Source organism: Anastrepha obliqua, unplaced genomic scaffold, assembly GCF_027943255.1.
Source record: "Anastrepha obliqua isolate idAnaObli1 unplaced genomic scaffold, idAnaObli1_1.0 ptg000009l, whole genome shotgun sequence".
NCBI lineage: Eukaryota > Metazoa > Arthropoda > Insecta > Diptera > Tephritidae > Anastrepha > Anastrepha obliqua.
Window position 1 is genome coordinate 4,546,594 of NW_026562178.1, and position 20,730 is coordinate 4,567,323.

General features: G+C 38.7%; 1 protein-coding gene and 2 pseudogenes across 1 annotated transcript; all 3 read left to right on the forward strand.

Annotated features, from left to right (window-relative positions):
* The first annotated feature begins 763 nt into the window (after positions 1–763).
* LOC129251212 (uncharacterized) lies at positions 764–5,345 on the forward strand (annotated as a pseudogene).
* Positions 5,346–8,641: 3,296 nt separating this feature from the next.
* LOC129251213 (uncharacterized) lies at positions 8,642–13,171 on the forward strand (annotated as a pseudogene).
* A 3,490-nt stretch (positions 13,172–16,661) lies between these two features.
* On the forward strand, positions 16,662–20,473 carry LOC129251215 (uncharacterized). Its single transcript, XM_054890569.1, has 3 exons — positions 16,662–16,732; positions 20,049–20,232; positions 20,291–20,473. Exons 1-3 carry the CDS (start codon positions 16,662–16,664, stop codon positions 20,471–20,473), a joined length of 438 nt encoding a protein of 145 aa, XP_054746544.1.
* The last annotated feature ends 257 nt before the right edge of the window (positions 20,474–20,730 follow it).

Here is a 20,730-nt window from a genome sequence, read left to right on the forward strand (position 1 = left end):
CACTAGGCTCAAACGGCAGGCAGGGCAGAGCAAACGGTCCTTCTCTGATCTTCGTATGGCTACCAAGATCCTGGAGCGCTACGGTTGCCAGAATGACTCTCAGTTATCTGAGAAGCATCCCCAGACGCTCGAGTGGGCCAGGGAGGTTATCAGGGGAGCAGAGGAGGGCAGAGGAAAGGGAGTGAAAGCGAATTCGCCCCAATTGGACTCGGGAGTAAAAAGGCAACGCTCCCAGGAGGAGAATATCTTCCAAGAAAAGAGGCCTGGGATTGGTGGTGGCCCGCCAAAATCGTTTAGCGGAGTCGCTAAGCAGGCAGGCTCTATCATTCACGGAGTGATGAGAAGCGGTAGAGAAGACGGGACTATCTCTAGGAAGGAATGGAAGAGGGTAGCGTCCGCAATCTCTGCAGTTTTTATGATGGTAGTGAGGAAAACCCTGCTAAGAAGGATTCTTGGAGAAGCTTCTGCGAGAGCGTAGACGACTGCTATGAGTCCTCTAGGTTAAGACGAGTACTCACGAAGAGTTCCGCTCCATAGGGTTACCTAGACGAATTGGGACGTTGGGCGATGAGCGGCAGGCTTAACTCTTGATCGAAGACATGTGTTGCCTCATGACCGGTAGTTTCTTAGTCAGTTAGGAATACTAGCGCCAAATCGAGAATTGCAACGGGAACGCCAATATGATCACCAGGAGCTAGATTTAGTAGTTCAAACGAATCTACCCCTGTTGAATTCCCAACCAAAGGAAGTTTATTATACAATAATGAAGGTAGAATGGTGGATGGTGGAAATGGTTGATGGTGGAAATGGTGGTTTATATATCCTGGATGCCTCCTGGTGGAACTGGTAAGCCATTCCTCATGTTAGTAGTTGTAGCCATTGCTCGAGCGAGATCAAATATTTCGGATGCAGTTGCCCCTTCTGGAATAACAGCCACGACTCATCCAGAATTAAAATTGCCGGTAAATCTTCAAACTATTGAAGAACCAACTTGTAATATTGCAAAAAACTCCGCAATAGTCAAAGTGTTATCAGCATCGAAAATCATCATCCGGGACGAATGCGCAATGGTGCATAAATGTATATTAGAAGCACTTAACCGAATATTGAAAGATATTCGCAATGACTCGAGATGTTCTGGAGACTCAGTGATTTTACTATCTGTCGATTGCCGCTAAACACTGCCAGTAATTCCAAGATCAACGGCTGCCGACGAAATAATCGCTCAAATCATCGAATCTATGGCGCTATGTGAAGAAACTTTAGCTGAAAACAAACATGAGAGGTACATTACTTTATGATACATCTGCTGAAGATTTCTCTGAGCAGTTTCTGACTATCAGTAATGGCTCGACCATGGCTCGAAATGTCGTCGAACCAAACGGATTGATTTCATTTCCTCAGAATTTTTGTAACTTTGTCTCATCGAAAGACGAACTTATCAACAAAGTATTCACAAACATCATTAATAACTACAAAACTAATGAATGGTGGAGTGAGCGAGCAATTTTAGCGGATAAGAATAAATATGTAGATGACTTAAACAAATCTATTGACTATGTAACAAATGAAGATGAAGCCACCAACTATCCAATTAAATTTTAAAACTCCTTGGATGTGCCTCATTTACACCCGCACAATGTACGCCTAAAGGTTGGCTCCGTAGTAATCATGCTTCGAAACATAAACGAATCAAAACTGTGCAACGGTACATGTTTGGTTGTAAGTAATGGGTGAACAATGTGACATACGCGACGATACTGAAAGAAAAATTCTAAGGTGAGGAAGTTCTCATTCCGAGGATCACAATGATCCCAACCTATATGCCGTTTGAGTTTAAAAGACTTCAATTTCAGATCCATCTTGCATTCGCCATGGCCATTAACAAATCACAAGGCGAATCCTTGAAAGTTTGCGGTCCGAATCTGAAAAATCCATGTTTTTCCCATGTGACATGTGAGGGTCGAAAGACCATCTGCGTTATTTGCTCTTGCGTCTGATAATAAAACAAAAAATGTCTTGTATCAGAAGGTATCATACTTAACTGGAGAGTACAACCTATGCACCAGAATACATGGGCAATAAAGAATCATTAAAATACTTGAGTTTTTTAATTTACATTTCCTAATAAAAAAATTAATTTTGCTCAAAGGCGGAACAAATTTCGCCGGGTCAGCTAGTTTTATATAAAGTACAATTATATCATTTTTTGAAGAAACTTAAATTAAGAAATGCCCATTAAGTCTCTGAGTCAATTTTCAGTCAAATCGGTCCAGCCGCTCTTGAGTTAACACGAGACCTTCTTTTAAATATATAGATTATTGCCGGTAAACAAATCGGCTAGCACCCTGGACACTTTTGGTTTCAAAGGATTTTTTTATTTTTGGGTACCTTGGAAGCTTTTGGTTTTTAAAGATTTATATTTTTTATTATTGCCGGTAAACATATCGCCGTGTACCTTGAAAGCCTTTGGTTATGTTTGTGGTTCGAAAAGATTTTTAGTCTTTTATTATTGCTAGAGGCCCTTTGTTCCACCTAGGAACCACGGGAAAATATATATATATATATATTTTTGCTGGTAAATATATCAGTGGGTACCTTGGAAACTTTTGGTTCCAAAGGATTATTATTATTTTATTATTGCCGGTAAACATATCAGCAGGTACCTTGGAAACTTTTGATTCCAAAGGATTCGTTATTTTTGGGTACCTTGGAAGCTTTTGGTTCCTAAGGATTTATATTATTGCCGCTAAACATATCGGCGGGTACCTTGGAAACTTTTGGTCCCAAAGAATTTTTTATGCTTAGGTACCTTGGAAATTTGTGGTTCCGAAAGATGTTTATTATTTTATTATTGCCGGTAAACATATCAACGGGTACCTGGGGAACTTTTGGTTCCAAATAGTGTTTTTATTTTTGCTTAGCTTGGAAACTTATGCTTCGTAAGAATTTTTATTGTTTTATTATTGCCGGTAAATATATCGGCGGGTACCTTTTAAGCTTTTGGTTCCAAAGGATTTTTTATTTTTGGTAACTTCAAAACTTTTGGCTCAAAATAATTTTTTTATCTTTGGGTCGTGTGGAAATTTTGGTTCCAAATGATTTTTATTATTTTATTATTGCCGGTAAACATATCGGCGAGTATTTTCGGTGTTGCTTCTAGATCAAATCTTGTCTCTTGTGAAATCTCGACATGAGACCATAATCTGCCTGTTTCCTGCCTAAGGCCTATATTAGCGTTAGCGATTAATCGTATTATTAAATCAACTGTTAAGTCACTGTTAGCCATTTCCACCTTGTGTTTCTCACACTTTTTTTTTAACATATATGTATATATATACACCGGCACCAACTCGCCACAACAAAAATATCACCATTCGCCAAATTCGCGACAATTCTATATTGCGAAGTTAGCAATACATACTTGTATGTACGTACGTATGTATTTGTATGTGGTCCACATAGACACACGGACAAAATTATTCACACAACTACTAATTTATCATTCGATAGGCTGTATCTTGAAAAAAGTTGATGTGATTGAAAATGTTATTCTAAGAAAGATACACAAACTTATTGTTTACTTAAACATAATATAAACTTAACAAAACTTTACTCCATGAATGAAAAATTATTAAAAAATGTAAAATTCTTCATATTTTTAAGGGACAAAATTTTTCACACAACTCAATTTCATAAATAAAATATCTTTTCGTTTTGCCCGATGACTTCATTAAGTCTATTAGGCATAGAGTTAACTAGGTTTTTAATCACATTTGGACTTAAATTTCCCTGTTCCTGTTGAAGTACCTCCTTTAGTTGGGTTTTGCTAGTTATGATAATTTAGCGACACAGCTACCGGGTTCATCCCACAAATGTTCGATGGGATTCAAGTCAGGAGACTATGATGGTGTTGGAAGAATGTGAGGCACATAATGTATGATCGATATACGAACATCGGAGGTAATATGCTTGGAATTAATATCTTGTTGAAAATAAAAGTTATTTCGAACACACAGCTTTTGCGTACTTGTAAGTTTTCTTTTAAAATATTCAGCTCTATCATAGAATCCGTCGTAGACTGTTTTTCGTAGAAACTAAGAAATTGTAATCATACAATTCGAATAGCTCCGAACGCACATTCGAAATTCGTAGAGTAGCATTCACTGAATACACTCGTAACGTCAAATCTTACAGTTTCGTACAATTTTTCTACGACAACGTTAGACTAACAGACAAAAATTAGAAGGAGTAAAAAAAGAAAATTTAAAAGGAAACAAATAAGAAAGCTGCAAAATGTAAGTCCTATATTTACGAAACTATAAACAAAAAGGAATTTTTTAAGTATATTTACTTTTATTTGATTTTTACAGGTACAAAGTTGTAACAACACGTCAGCAGTATGCCAGTTTGTTGGAGCTAATAAAGGAGAAGCTAGAAATTGCTCAGGGGTTCTCCAAATGTTGCGAAGGAGCTTAACGGTATAGGCCCACCAACCAAAGATATATCAAGCTGGAAAAAGGTAATAAAGGGCTGTATATAACTACATTAACCGTTTGCACAACATATTTTTATTTCAGGTGTGGTTAGATTGGAAGGCTTATATAAAGCGAAAATTGTCCGAAAACAAGAGGGAGCAAACAATCGGTGGCCGATATAAGCAGCACCACCTTAATGAGATGGAAGAAGAAGTCATCAGTCTGACCGCTTTAGAGACCAGCTTGCACGATATCACAGGCACAGTAAGTGTGGCACTACCTGCTACTGTCGAAGCAGAGAATAGTGGACCCGATCCGGACGTATCCATGCTGTCGGATAACTGCAGTCCTTCTTTCACCAGACGTGCCCCAACTGTCCAAAAGCGAGTCGATACAAATACTGCAGATCTTATTAAAGTGCAGCTAGCACTTCAAAAGGACTTCCAAGCAAAGAGTCTGCAGCAATCTCGCTTCGACTATGCAGCGAATGTGTTCAGCACTGGAAACTGGCGACCTAAAAGCAGCCGACCTGGAAGAAACGCGTAGGCACCATAGAAACATGGAGTGCTCGAATGCGGCCAAAAATCAAATAAAACAACAAATGTTAGAAGTAGAAAATAAGAGTCTCGAAGCGTTGTCAAAAAAAAAAAAATTAATACACATATTTTATTGAAAACTACAAATGTTTACTGTGCCTTACTTGTGTGTATATATGTATACTTATATATCGTATTTACTAGGTATGGCTAGACTGGAAGGCGTATATGAAAAGGAAGCTAGCGGAAAACAAAAAAGAACAGACATACATATAATACATAAAACATATAAGTCTTGCTATTTTTTAATTGAATATTATAGTCGTGTTAATGTTGAAGATATAGATTCCCTTATCCGAATAGCTGCATCAGTATATGTTGAAGGAGAAGGTTCATACGTCTGATTAAAATGGTTTTCTTCAACATTTTCTGAAAAATCATCAACCCCGCGATAATGGATACAAATATTGTGCAATGCTGCGGCAACGTTCACTATTTGGCAAACCTTCATGGGTTCATAATAAAGCTCACGAGCACCCAGAAGGCATCTGAATCGGTTCTTAAATACACCTATGGTCCTTTCTATAGTATTTCTTGCTTTTGCATGTATTTTATTGTAGTTTTTTTCGGCGCTTCCTGTTGTAGGTGAACGAAAAGGTGTCATTAACCATGGCTCTAGAGCATATCCAGCGTCTCCTGTGAAATAAATAAAATCATTTCAGCAAAAAATTATTCAAACGGTCTATATGTGTATGCACATACCCAAAAGCCAAGTGTTTCGTTCGCCGTTTAGGTGTTTATTTTCAAAAAATTTCGCGCGCTGCTTACGTTCCAAATACGAGCATCGTGGTTGCTGCCAGGATACTGCGCATTCACGTAACGAATTCTCATTTTATTATCGCATATCTGCAATAAATAATAAATTAGACAGATATTTGAAATATCAGTTTTTGCAAGACTTACAATCAGCATTGATGCTATACTACCCTTTACGATTAAAATACAGGAATTTGTCTTAGCTGGCGCAACAATTTTAATGTGTGTTCCGTCTACACATAAAATCGCACCAGGAAATCCATATTTTTGATAAAAGTCCATCTTTGCTTGTCTTTGTTTTTCGTTGCTTAAATCAAGATTCCCCCACTGAGGACATAGGAGACATTGAAGAGTGTATAACACGTCTTTTAATACGCCACAAAATGCCAAAATCCTTTCCCACTCCATGCTGGTACCCACCCTCCGCAAAAAAACGTAATACGGAAGACAAACGCTGGAGCGAAGAGAGGGAGCACGATCTCGTTGAGCGTGCATTTCCATCTAGGGCACTTAAGACGTACAAAAACGCCGCCTTATTCAAACGGTAATTTTTAGTAAATTTGTTTCATAAAATAAAGTTATCCTATGAAGTTATTCCTATACTTACATTGTGTCCTCGACATCGAGCGGATTACTTGCGTCCCTTAATATTTTTCGTTGAATTTTCATATTCGATCTACTTCTTTCACCTTCCGCCTCCACCAACATTATAGAAAATACCAACGAAGAATCCATAACACTTAAAAGCTTTGTTTTTCCAATAAATATTTCAGTCTTATTAAATTTATTTACGGTGGTCTTTATTTAAAATTCAATTTATTGCAAAACATCTGATTTCGAAACGGCAAAATTTAAAATATGCGTACGGCAACAACTTTTTCGAATTCACATGGGTTGCATGATAAAAAATTCCTGGTTGGTTGGTTTAAGTGGTGATTCTTCCAGAATCCAACTAGCGCTTCCTCACCTTTTTGATGCCACATCCTCGTTACCAACTTGTTTACCAGTTATTTACAGCATGACTATATCCAGTCTGTGCGGTTCAGGAACCTTAGCAGGTTGTTGACATCTAAGCCAGGCAGCTGTTCCAGGCTCTCGAACAGCGGTTGGCCCAGGGTTAACATTCTGTCCTTCCATAGGGCAGGACATTCGCAGAGAAAATGGAAGATTGTTTCCTTTTTCTCCGGTTGCTTACAACTATGACAGTATGTGTTGTGAGGGCTGCCCATTTTGGCTGCTTGTTCTCCCACAGACAGAAAGCCAGTTATGACTGCCGTTAGTCTCCAGGCGTCCCGTCGTTTCATGTTGATCAATGTTGACGATTACTTCTGATTGTAGGTGGGCCATAACGTTCTGCTAATTTTGCATTTTGTCTGGTCTCTCCATCTACAATCTGCGATTCGGAGGTATCTTAGGGCAATTGCACTCTTGATTCACACCACTAATACCGATTCTGCAAGGGCGATATTCATGGCAGATCCCCGTCTTGCCAGTTCGTCCGCTTTTTCATTACCTTCGATGCTCCGATGTGCCGGGACCCAGATTAAGGTAACTTTATGGTTCTCGCTCAAGGTGGTGAGGCTATTCCTACTTTGCTCCACTACTTTAGAGGTTATTGTAACTGAACCCAGTACCTGGATTGCAGCTTGGCTACCTGAAAGAATATCGATATTGCCCGGATCTGCGATTAGTAGCCTACAAGCTTCCCCAAATGCCAGTACTTCCGCCTGAAAGACAATGCAAGCATTAGGGAGACGCACAGATCTTTCAATTTTAAGTCTATGAGAATATATACCAGCTAGTGGGGGTAATGCGTCGGAACCGACGCGTAAGGCAGTGACCAAGGGAAACACCGAGGGAAAATCGGAACCGACTTTCAGCATTGATCCGGGGGTCTCAGGTGGGAATCCAACTTTTATAGGTAGCGGATCACAGATGGAACCGTCTGCGATTCCTAGAGTAGTGGCGTTGGAAGGGGAAGCCAGCACCAACAGAGGGCTTTCCCCTAGTTTTCCGGGCACTTCGGTGGTATCTCTTCGAATACCCTCCACTAGGCTCAAACGGCAGGCAGGGCAGAGCAAACGGTCCTTCTCTGATCTTCGTATGGCTACCAAGATCCTGGAGCGCTACGGTTGCCAGAATGACTCTCAGTTATCTGAGAAGCATCCCCAGACGCTCGAGTGGGCCAGGGAGGTTATCAGGGGAGCAGAGGAGGGCAGAGGAAAGGGAGTGAAAGCGAATTCGCCCCAATTGGACTCGGGAGTAAAAAGGCAACGCTCCCAGGAGGAGAATATCTTCCAAGAAAAGAGGCCTAGGATTGGTGGTGGCCCGCCAAAATCGTTTAGCGGAGTCGCTAAGCAGGCAGGCTCTATCATTCACGGAGTGATGAGAAGCCGTAGAGAAGACGGGACTATCTCTAGGAAGGAATGGAAGAGGGTAGCGTCCGCAATCTCTGCAGTTTTTATGATGGTAGTGAGGAAAACCCTGCTAAGAAGGATTCTTGGAGAAGCTTCTGCGAGAGCGTAGACGACTGCTATGAGTCCTCTAGGTTAAGACGAGTACTCACGAAGAGTTCCGCTCCCTAGGGTTACCTAGACGAATTGGGACGTTGGGCGATGAGCGGCAGGCTTAACTCTTGATCGAAGACATGTGTTGCCTCATGACCGGTAGTTTCTTAGTCAGTTAGGAATACTAGCGCCAAATCGAGAATTGCAACGGGAACGCCAATATGATCACCAGGAGCTAGATTTAGTAGTTCAAACGAATCTACTCCTGTTGAATTCCCAACCAAAGGAAGTTTATTATACAATAATGAAGGTAGAATGGTGGATGGTGGAAATGGTTAATGGTGGAAATGGTGGTTTATATATCCTGGATGCTCCTGGTGGAACTGGTAAGCCATTCCTCATGTTAGTAGTTGTAGCCATTGCTCGAGCGAGATCCAATATTTCGGATGCAGTTGCCCCTTCTGGAATAACAGCCACGACTCATCCAGATTTAAAATTGCCGGTAAATCTTCAAACTATTGAAGAACCAACTTGTAATATTGCAAAAAACTCCGCAATAGTCAAAGTGTTATCAGCATCGAAAATCATCATCCGGGACGAATGCGCAATGGTGCATAAATGTATATTAGAAGCACTTAACCGAATATTGAAAGATATTCGCAATGACTCGAGATGTTCTGGAGACTCAGTGATTTTACTATCTGTCGATTGCCGCTAAACACTGCCAGTAATTCCAAGATCAACGGCTGCCGACGAAATAATCGCTCAAATCATCGAATCTATGGCGCTATGTGAAGAAACTTTAGCTGAAAACAAACATGAGAGGTACATTACTTTATGATACATCTGCTGAAGATTTCTCTGAGCAGTTTCTGACTATCAGTAATGGCTCGACCATGGCTCGAAATGTCGTCGAACCAAATGGATTGATTTCATTTCCTCAGAATTTTTGTAACTTTGTCTCATCGAAAGACGAACTTATCAACAAAGTATTCACAAACATCATTAATAACTACAAAACTAATGAATGGTGGAGTGAGCGAGCAATTTTAGCGGATAAGAATAAATATGTAGATGACTTAAACAAATCTATTGACTATGTAACAAATGAAGATGAAGCCACCAACTATCCAATTAAATTTTAAAACTCCTTGGATGTGCCTCATTTACACCCGCACAATGTACGCCTAAAGGTTGGCTCCGTAGTAATCATGCTTCGAAACATAAACGAATCAAAACTGTGCAACGGTACATGTTTGGTTGTAAGTAATGGGTGAACAATGTGACATACGCGACGATACTGAAAGAAAAATTCTAAGGTGAGGAAGTTCTCATTCCGAGGATCACGATGATCCCAACCTATATGCCGTTTGAGTTTAAAAGACTTCAATTTCAGATCCATCTTGCATTCGCCATGGCCATTAACAAATCACAAGGCGAATCCTTGAAAGTTTGCGGTCCGAATCTGAAAAATCCATGTTTTTCCCATGTGACATGTGAGGGTCGAAAGACCATCTGCGTTATTTGCTCTTGCGTCTGATAATAAAACAAAAAATGTCTTGTATCAGAAGGTATCATACTTAACTGGAGAGTACAACCTATGCACCAGAATACATTGGCAATAAAGAATCATTAAAATACTTGAGTTTTTTAATTTACATTTCCTAATAAAAAAATTAATTTTGCTCAAAGGCGGAACAAAGTTCGCCGGGTCAGCTAGTTTTATATAAAGTACAATTATATCATTTTTTGAAGAAACTTAAATTAAGAAATGCCCATTAAGTCTCTGAGTCAATTTTCAGTCAAATCGGTCCAGCCGTTCTTGAGTTATGAAAAGTGTAACTAACACGAGACCTTCTTTTAAATATATAGATTATTGCCGGTAAACAAATCGGCTAGCACCCTGGACACTTTTGGTTTCAAAGGATTTTTTTATTTTTGGGTACCTTGGAAGCTTTTGGTTTTTAAAGATTTATATTTTTTATTATTGCCGCTAAACATATCGCCGTGTACCTTGAAAGCCTTTGGTTTCAAAGAATTCTTTATGTTTGTGGTTCGAAAAGATTTTTAGTCTTTTATTATTGCTAGAGGCCCTTTGTTCCACCTAGGAACCACGGGAAAATATATATATATATATATTTTTGCTGGTAAATATATCAGTGGGTACCTTGGAAACTTTTGGTTCCAAAGGATTATTATTATTTTATTATTGCCGGTAAACATATCAGCAGGTACCTTGGAAACTTTTGATTCCAAAGGATTCGTTATTTTTGGGTACCTTGGAAGCTTTTGGTTCCTAAGGATTTATATTATTGCCGCTAAACATATCGGCGGGTACCTTGGAAACTTTTGGTCCCAAAGAATTTTTTATGCTTAGGTACCTTGGAAATTTGTGGTTCCGAAAGATGTTTATTATTTTATTATTGCCGGTAAACATATCAACGGGTACCTGGGGAACTTTTGGTTCCAAATAGTGTTTTTATTTTTGCTTAGCTTGGAAACTTATGCTTCGTAAGAATTTTTATTGTTTTATTATTGCCGGTAAATATATCGGCGGGTACCTTTTAAGCTTTTGGTTCCAAAGGATTTTTTATTTTTGGTAACTTCAAAACTTTTGGCTCAAAATAATTTTTTTATCTTTGGGTCGTGTGGAAATTTTGGTTCCAAATGATTTTTATTATTTTATTATTGCCGGTAAACATATCGGCGAGTATTTTCGGTGTTGCTTCTAGATCAAATCTTGTCTCTTGTGAAATCTCGACATGAGACCATAATCTGCCTGTTTCCTGCCTAAGGCCTATATTAGCGTTAGCGATTAATCGTATTATTAAATCAACTGTCAAGTCACTGTTAGCCATTTCCACCTTGTGTTTCTCACACTTTTTTTTTAACATATATGTATATATATACACCGGCACCAACTCGCCACAACAAAAATATCACCATTCGCCAAATTCGCGACAATTCTATATTGCGAAGTTAGCAATACATACTTGTATGTACGTACGTATGTATTTGTATGTGGTCCACATAGACACACGGACAAAATTATTCACACAACTACTAATTTATCATTCGATAGGCTGTATCTTGAAAAAAGTTGATGTGATTGAAAATGTTATTCTAAGAAAGATACACAAACTTATTGTTTACTTAAACATAATATAAACTTAACAAAACTTTACTCCATGAATGAAAAATTATTAAAAAATGTAAAATTCTTCATATTTTTAAGGGACAAAATTTTTCACACAACTCAATTTCATAAATAAAATATCTTTTCGTTTTGCCCGATGACTTCATTAAGTCTATTAGGCATAGAGTTAACTAGGTTTTTAGTCACATTTGGACTTAAATTTCCCCGTTCCTGTTGAAGTACCTCCTTTATTCGGGTTTTGCTAGTTATGATAATTTAGCGACACAGCTACCGAGTTCATCCCACAAATGTTCGATGGGATTCAAGTCAGGAGACTATGATGGTGTTGGAAGAATGTGAGGCACATAATGTAAGATCCATATACGAACATCGGAGGTAATATGCTTGGAATTAATATCTTGCTGAAAATAAAAGTTATTTCGAACACACAGCTTTTGCGCACTTGTAAGTTTTCTTTTAAAATATTCAGCCCTATCATAGAATCCGTCGTAGACTGTTTTTCGTAGAAACTAAGAAATTGTAATCATACAATTCGAATAGCTCCGAACGCACATTCGAAATTCGTAGAGAAGCATTCACTGAATACACTCGTAACGTCAAATCTTACAGTTTCGTACAATTTTTCTACGACAACGTTAGACTAACAGACAAAAATTAGAAGAAGTAATAAAAAGAAAATTTAAAAGGAAACAAATAAGAAATCTGTAAAATGTAAGTCCCATATTAACGAAACTATAAACAAAATGGAATTTTTTAAGTATATTTACTTTTATTTGATTTTTACAGGTACAAAGTTGTAACAACACGTCAGCAGTATGCCAGTTTGTTGGAGCTAATAAAGGAGAAGCTAGAAATTGCTCAGGGGTTCTCCAAATGCTCGAAGGAAGAGGTAGCCGAGTTTTGGGAAAATGTTGCGAAGGAGCTTAACGGTATAGGCCCACCAACCAAAGATGTATCAAGCTGGAAAAAGGTAATAAAGGGCTGTATATAACTACATTAACCGTTTGCACAACATATTTTTATTTCAGGTGTGGTTAGATTGGAAGGCTCATATAAAGCGAAAATTGTCCGAAAACAAGAGGGAGCAAACAATCGGTGGCCGATATAAGCAGCACCACCTTAATGAGATGGAAGAAGAAGTCATCAGTCTGACCGCTTTAGAGACCAGCATGCACGATATCACAGGCACAGTAAGTGTGGCACTACCTGCTACTGTCGAAGCAGAGAATAGTGGACCCGATCCGGACGTATCCATGCTGTCGGATAACTGCAGTCCTTCTTTCACCAGACGTGCCCCAACTGTCCAAAAGCGAGTCGATACAAATACTGCAGATCTTATTAAAGTGCAGCTAGCACTTCAAAAGGACTTCCAAGCAAAGAGTCTGCAGCAATCTCGCTTCGACTATGCAGCGAATGTGTTCAGCACTGGAAACTGGCGACCTAAAAGCAGCCGACCTGGAAGAAACGCGTAGGCACCATAGAAACATGGAGTGCTCGAATGCGGCCAAAAATCAAATAAAACAACAAACGTTAGAAGTAGAAAATAAGAGTCTCGAAGCGTTGTCAAAAAAAAAAAAAATTAATACACATATTTTATTGAAAACTACAAATGTTTACTGTGCCTTACTTGTGTCTATATATGTATACTTATATATCGTATTTACTAGGTATGGCTAGACTGGAAGGCGTATATGAAAAGGAAGCTAGCGGAAAACAAAAAAGAACAGACATACATATAATACATAAAACATATAAGTCTTGCTATTTTTTAATTGAATATTATAGTCGTGTTAATGTTGAAGATATAGATTCCCTTATCCGAATAGCTGCATCAGTATATGTTGAAGGAGAAGGTTCATACGTCTGATTAAAATGGTTTTCTTCAACATTTTCTGAAAAATCATCAACCCCGCGATAATGGATACAAATATTGTGCAATGCTGCGGCAACGTTCACTATTTGGCAAACCTTCATGGGTTCATAATAAAGCTCACGAGCACCCAGAAGGCATCTGAATCGGTTCTTAAATACACCTATGGTCCTTTCTATAGTATTTCTTGCTTTTGCATGTATTTTATTGTAGTTTTTTTCGGCGCTTCCTGTTGTAGGTGAACGAAAAGGTGTCATTAACCATGGCTCTAGAGCATATCCAGCGTCTCCTGTGAAATAAATAAAATCATTTCAGCAAAAAATTATTCAAACGGTCTATATGTGTATGCACATACCCAAAAGCCAAGTGTTTCGTTCGCCGTTTAGGTGTTTATTTTCAAAAAATTTCGCGCGCTGCTTACGTTCCAAATACGAGCATCGTGGTTGCTGCCAGGATACTGCGCATTCACGTAACGAATTCTCATTTTATTATCGCATATCTGCAATAAATAATAAATTAGACAGATATTTGAAATATCAGTTTTTGCAAGACTTACAATCAGCATTGATGCTATACTACCCTTTACGATTAAAATACAGGAATTTGTCTTTAGCTGGCGCAACAATTTTAATGTGTGTTCCGTCTACACATAAAATCGCACCAGGAAATCCATATTTTTGATAAAAGTCCATCTTTGCTTGTCTTTGTTTTTCGTTGCTTAAATCAAGATTCCCCCACTGAGGACATAGGAGACATTGAAGAGTGTATAACACGTCCTTTAATACGCCACAAAATGCCAAAATCCTTTCCCACTCCATGCTGGTACCCACCCTCCGCAAAAAAACGTAATACGGAAGACAAACGCTGGAGCGAAGAGAGGGAGCACGATCTCGTTGAGCGTGCATTTCCATCTAGGGCACTTAAGACGTACAAAAACGCCGCCTTATTCAAACGGTAATTTTTAGTAAATTTGTTTCATAAAATAAAGTTATCCTATGAAGTTATTCCTATACTTACATTGTGTCCTCGACATCGAGCGGATTACTTGCGTTCCTTAATATTTTTCGTTGAATTTTCATATTCGATCTACTTCTTTCACCTTCCGCCTCCACCAACATTATAGAAAATACCAACGAAGAATCCATAACACTTAAAAGCTTTGTTTTTCCAATAAATATTTCAGTCTTATTAAATTTATTTACGGTGGTCTTTATTTAAAATTCAATTTATTGCAAAACATCTGATTTCGAAACGGCAAAATTTAAAATATGCGTACGGCAACAACTTTTTCGAATTCACATGGGTTGCATGATAAACAATTCCTGGTTGGTTGGTTTAAGTGGTGATTCTTCCAGAATCCAACTAGCGCTTCCTCACCTTTTTGATGCCACATCCTCGTTACCAACTTGTTTACCAGTTATTTACAGCATGACTATATCCAGTCTGTGCGGTTCAGGAACCTTATCAGGTTGTTGACATCTAAGCCAGGCAGCTGTTCCAGGCTCTCGAACAGCGGTTGGCCCAGGGTTAACATTCTGTCCTTCCATAGGGCAGGACATTCGCAGAGAAAATGGAAGATTGTTTCCTTTTTCTCCGGTTGCTTACAACTATGACAGTATGTGTTGTGAGGGATGCCCATTTTGGCTGCTTGTTCTCCCACAGACAGAAAGCCAGTTATGACTGCCGTTAGTCTCCAGGCGTCCCGTCGTTTCATGTTGATCAATGTTGACGATTACTTCTGATTGTAGGTGGGCCATAACGTTCTGCTAATTTTGCATTTTGTCTGGTCTCTCCATCTACAATCTGCGATTCGGAGGTATCTTAGGGCAATTGCACTCTTGATTCACACCACTAATACCGATTCTGCAAGGGCGATATTCATGGCAGATCCCCGTCTTGCCAGTTCGTCCGCTTTTTCATTACCTTCGATGCTCCGATGTGCCGGGACCCAGATTAAGGTAACTTTATGGTTCTCGCTCAAGGTGGTGAGGCTATTCCTACTTTGCTCCACTACTTTAGAGGTTGTTGTAACTGAACCCAGTACCTGGATTGCAGCTTGGCTACCTGAAAGAATAGCGATATTGCCGTTAAAAGAGGGATCTGCGATTAGTAGCCTACAAGCTTCCCCAAATGCCAGTACTTCCGCCTGAAAGACAATGCAAGCATTAGGGAGACGCACAGATCTTTCAATTTTAAGTCTATGAGAATATATACCAGCTAGTGGGGGTAATGCGTCGGAACCGACGCGTAAGGCAGTGACCAAGGGAAACACCGAGGGAAAATCGGAACCGACTTTCAGCATTGATCCGGGGGTCTCAGGTGGGAATCCAACTTTTATAGGTAGCGGATCACAGATGGAACCGTCTGCGATTCCTAGAGTAGTGGCGTTGGAAGGGGAAGCCAGCACCAACAGAGGGCTTTCCCCTAGTTTTCCGGGCACTTCGGTGGTATCTCTTCGAATACCCTCCACTAGGCTCAAACGGCAGGCAGGGCAGAGCAAACGGTCCTTCTCTGATCTTCGTATGGCTACCAAGATCCTGGAGCGCTACGGTTGCCAGAATGACTCTCAGTTATCTGAGAAGCATCCCCAGACGCTCGAGTGGGCCAGGGAGGTTATCAGGGGAGCAGAGGAGGGCAGAGGAAAGGGAGTGAAAGCGAATTCGCCCCAATTGGACTCGGGAGTAAAAAGGCAACGCTCCCAGGAGGAGAATATCTTCCAAGAAAAGAGGCCTAGGATTGGTGGTGGCCCGCCAAAATCGTTTAGCGGAGTCGCTAAGCAGGCAGGCTCTATCATTCACGGAGTGATGAGAAGCGGTAGAGAAGACGGGACTATCTCTAGGAAGGAATGGAAGAGGGTAGCGTCCGCAATCTCTGCAGTTTTTATGATGGTAGTGAGGAAAACCCTGCTAAGAAGGATTCTTGGAGAAGCTTCTGCGAGAGCGTAGACGACTGCTATGAGTCCTCTAGGTTAAGACGAGTACTCACGAAGAGTTCCGCTCCCTAGGGTTACCTAGACGAATTGGGACGTTGGGCGATGAGCGGCAGGCTTAACTCTTGATCGAAGACATGTGTTGCCTCATGACCGGTAGTTTCTTAGTCAGTTAGGAATACTAGCGCCAAATCGTGGAATGAATGACGCATTTAATCGAGAATTGCAACGGGAACGCCAATATGATCACCAGGAGCTAGATTTAGTAGTTCAAACGAATCTACCCCTGTTGAATTCCCAACCAAAGGAAGTTTATTATACAATAATGAAGGTAGAATGGTGGATGGTGGAAATGGTTAATGGTGGAAATGGTTAATGGTGGAAGTGGTGGTTTATATATTCTGGATGCTCCTGGTGGAACTGGTAAGACATTCCTCATGTTAGTAGTTGTAGCCATTGCTCGAGCGAGATCCAATATTTCGGATGCAGTTGCCCCTTCTGGAATAACAGCCACGACTCATCCAGAATTAAAATTGCCGGTAAATCTTCAAACTATTGAAGAACCAACTTGTAATATTGCAAAAAACTCCGCAATAGTCAAAGTGTTATCAGCATCGAAAATCATCATCCGGGACGAATGCGCAATGGTGCATAAATGTATATTAGAAGCACTTAACCGAATATTGAAAGATATTCGCAATGACTCGAGATGTTCTGGAGACTCAGTGATTTTACTATCTGTCGATTGCCGCTAAACACTGCCAGTAATTCCAAGATCAACGGCTGCCGACGAAATAATCGCTCAAATCATCGAATCTATGGCGCTATGTGAAGAAACTTTAGCTGAAAACAAACATGAGAGGTACATTACTTTATGATACATCTGCTGAAGATTTCTCTGAGCAGTTTCTGACTATCAGTAATGGCTCGACCATGGCTCGAAATGTCGTCGAACCAAACGGATTGATTTCATTTCCTCAGAATTTTTGTAACTTTGTCTCATCGAAAGACGAACTTATCAACAAAGTATTCAAAAACATCATTAATAACTACAAAACTAATGAATGGTGGAGTGAGCGAGCAATTTTAGCGGATAAGAATAAATATGTAGATGACTTAAACAAATCTATTGACTATGTAACAAATGAAGATGAAGCCACCAACTATCCAATTAAATTTTAAAACTCCTTGGATGTGCCTCATTTACACCCGCACAATGTACGCCTAAAGGTTGGCTCCGTAGTAATCATGCTTCGAAACATAAACGAATCAAAACTGTGCAATGGTACATGTTTGGTTGTAAGTAATGGGTGAACAAAAATTCTAAGGTGAGGAAGTTCTCATTCCGAGGATCACAATGATCCCAACCTATATGCCGTTTGAGTTTAAAAGACTTCAATTTCAGATCCATCTTGCATTCGCCATGGCCATTAACAAATCACAAGGCGAGTCCTTGAAAGTTTGCGGTCCGAATCTGAAAAATCCATGTTTTTCCCATGTGACATGTGAGGGTCGAAAGACCATCTGCGTTATTTGCTCTTGCGTCTGATAATAAAACAAAAAATGTCTTGTATCAGAAGGTATCATACTTAACTGGAGAGTACAACCTATGCACCAGAATACATGGGCAATAAAGAATCATTAAAATACTTGAGTTTTTTAATTTACATTTCCTAATAAAAAAATTAATTTTGCTCAAAGGCGGAACAAAGTTCGCCGGGTCAGCTAGTTTTATATAAAGTACAATTATATCATTTTTTGAAGAAACTTAAATTAAGAAATGCCCATTAAGTCTCTGAGTCAATTTTCAGTCAAATCGGTCCAGCCGCTCTTGAGTTAACACGAGACCTTCTTTTAAATATATAGATTATTGCCGGTAAACAAATCGGCTAGCACCCTGGGCACTTTTGGTTTCAAAGGATTTTTTTATTTTTGGGTACCTTGGAAGCTTTTGGTTTTTAAAGATTTATATTTTTTATTATTGCCGGTAAACATATCGCCGTGTACCTTGAAAGCCTTTGGTTTCAAAGAATTCTTTATGTTTAGGTACCTTTTAAATTTGTGGTTCGAAAAGATTTTTAGTCTTTTATTATTGCTGGTAAATATATCAGTGGGTACCTTGTAAACTTTTGGTTCCAAAGGATTATTATTATTTTATTATTGCCGGTAAACATATCAGCAGGTACCTTGGAAACTTTTGATTCCAAAGGATTCGTTATTTTTGGGTACCTTGGAAGCTTTTGGTTCCTAAGGATTTATATTATTGCCGCTAAATATATCGGCGGGTACCTTGGAAACTTTTGGTTCCAAAGAATTTTTTATGCTTAGGTACCTTGGAAATTATTATAATATAATTTATATTATATTATATAATAATATAATTTATATAATAATATAATTTATATTATTGCCGCTAAATATATCGGCGGGTACCTTGGAAACTTTTGGTTCCAAAGAATTTTTTATGCTTAGGTACCTTGGAAATTTGTGGTTCCGAAAGATTTTTATTATTTTATTATTGCCGGTAAACATATCAACGGGTACCTGGGGAACTTTTGGTTCCAAATAGTGTTTTTATTTTTGCTTAGCTTGGAAACTTATGCTTCGTAAGAATTTTTATTGTTTTATTATTGCCGGTAAATATATCGGCGGGTACCTTTTCAGCTTTTGGTTCACTTCAAAACTTTTGGCTCAAAATAATTTTTTATCTTTGGGTCGTGTGGAAATTTTGGTTCCAAATGATTTTTATTATTTTATTATTGCCGGTAAACACAATTCTATATTGCGAAGTTAGCAATACATACTTGTATGTACGTACGTATGTATTTGTATGTGATCCACATAGACACACGGACAAAATTATTCACACAACTACTAATTTATCATTCGATAGGCTGTATCTTGAAAAAAATTGATGTGATTGAAACTGTTATTCTAAGAAAGATACACAAACTTATTGTTTACTTAAACATAATATAAACTTAACAAAACTTTACTCCATGAATGAAAAATTATTAAAAAATGTGAAATTCTTCATATTTTTAAGGGACAAAATTTTTCACACAACTCAATTTCACAAATAAAATATCTTTTCGTTTTGCCCGATGACTTCATTAAGTCTATTAGGCATAGAGTTAACTAGTTTTTTAGTCACATTTGGACTTAAATTTCGCCGTTCCTGTTGAAGTACCTCCTTTAGTTGGGTTTTGCTAGTTATGATAATTTTAGCGACACAGCTACCGAGTTCATCCCACAAATGTTCGATGGGATTCAAGTCAGGACACTATGATGGTGTTGGAAGAATGTGAGGCACATAATGTATGATCCATATACGAACATCGGAGGTAATATGCTTGGAATTAATATCTTGTTGAAAATAAAAGTTATTTCGAACACACAGCTTTTGCGCACTTGTAAGTTTTCTTTTAAAATATTCAGCCCTATCATAGAATCCGTCGTAGACTGCTTTTCGTAGAAACTAAGAAATTGTAATCATACAATTCGAATAGCTCCGAACGCACATTCGAAATTCGTAGAGAAGCATTCACTGAATACACTCGTAACGTCAAATCTTACAGTTTCGTACAATTTTTCTACGACAACGTTAGACTAACAGACAAAAATTAGAAGGAGTAATAAAAAGAAAATTTAAAAGGAAACAAATAAGAAATCTGTAAAATGTAAGTCCTATATTAACGAAACTATAAACAAAAAGGAATTTTTTAAGTATATTTACTTTTATTTGATTTTTACAGGTACAAAATTGTAACAACACGTCAGCAGTATGCCAGTTTGTTGGAGCTAATAAAGGAGAAGCTAGAAATTGCTCAGGGGTTCTCCAAATGCTCGAAGGAAGAAGTAGCCGAGTTTTGGAAAAATGTTGCGAAGGAGCTTAACGGTATAGGCTCACCAACCAAAGATGTATCAAGCTGGAAAAAGGTAATAAAGGGCTGTATATAACTACATTAACCGTTTGCACAACATATTTTTATTTCAGGTGTGGTTAGATTGGAAGGCTTATATAAAGCGAAAATTGTCCGAAAAGAAGAGGGAGCAAACAATCGGTGGCCGATATAAGCAGCACCACCTTAATGAGATGGAAGAAGAAGTCATCAGTCTGACCGCTTTAGAGACCAGCATGCAAGTTAACGGCAGACCATTTACCCCATTACAATGCTAAATGTAAACACAATTGAGAAAACATATTTTGCATCTTACAAATCCGCCAGCTCAGCATTATGCTGCTGCGTAATAAAAATTAATTGAAAATGAAATTGATATCTTCTTTGACCAGGCTGATGCAATGCCAAACCATCATTGTGAAATACATACATAGATTTAAGTAAACAAATTGGCAATGCCAAACCATCATTGTGAAATACATAGATTTAAGTAAACAAATTGTAAAGATATAAATAAGGGAATTTATAGAATAAA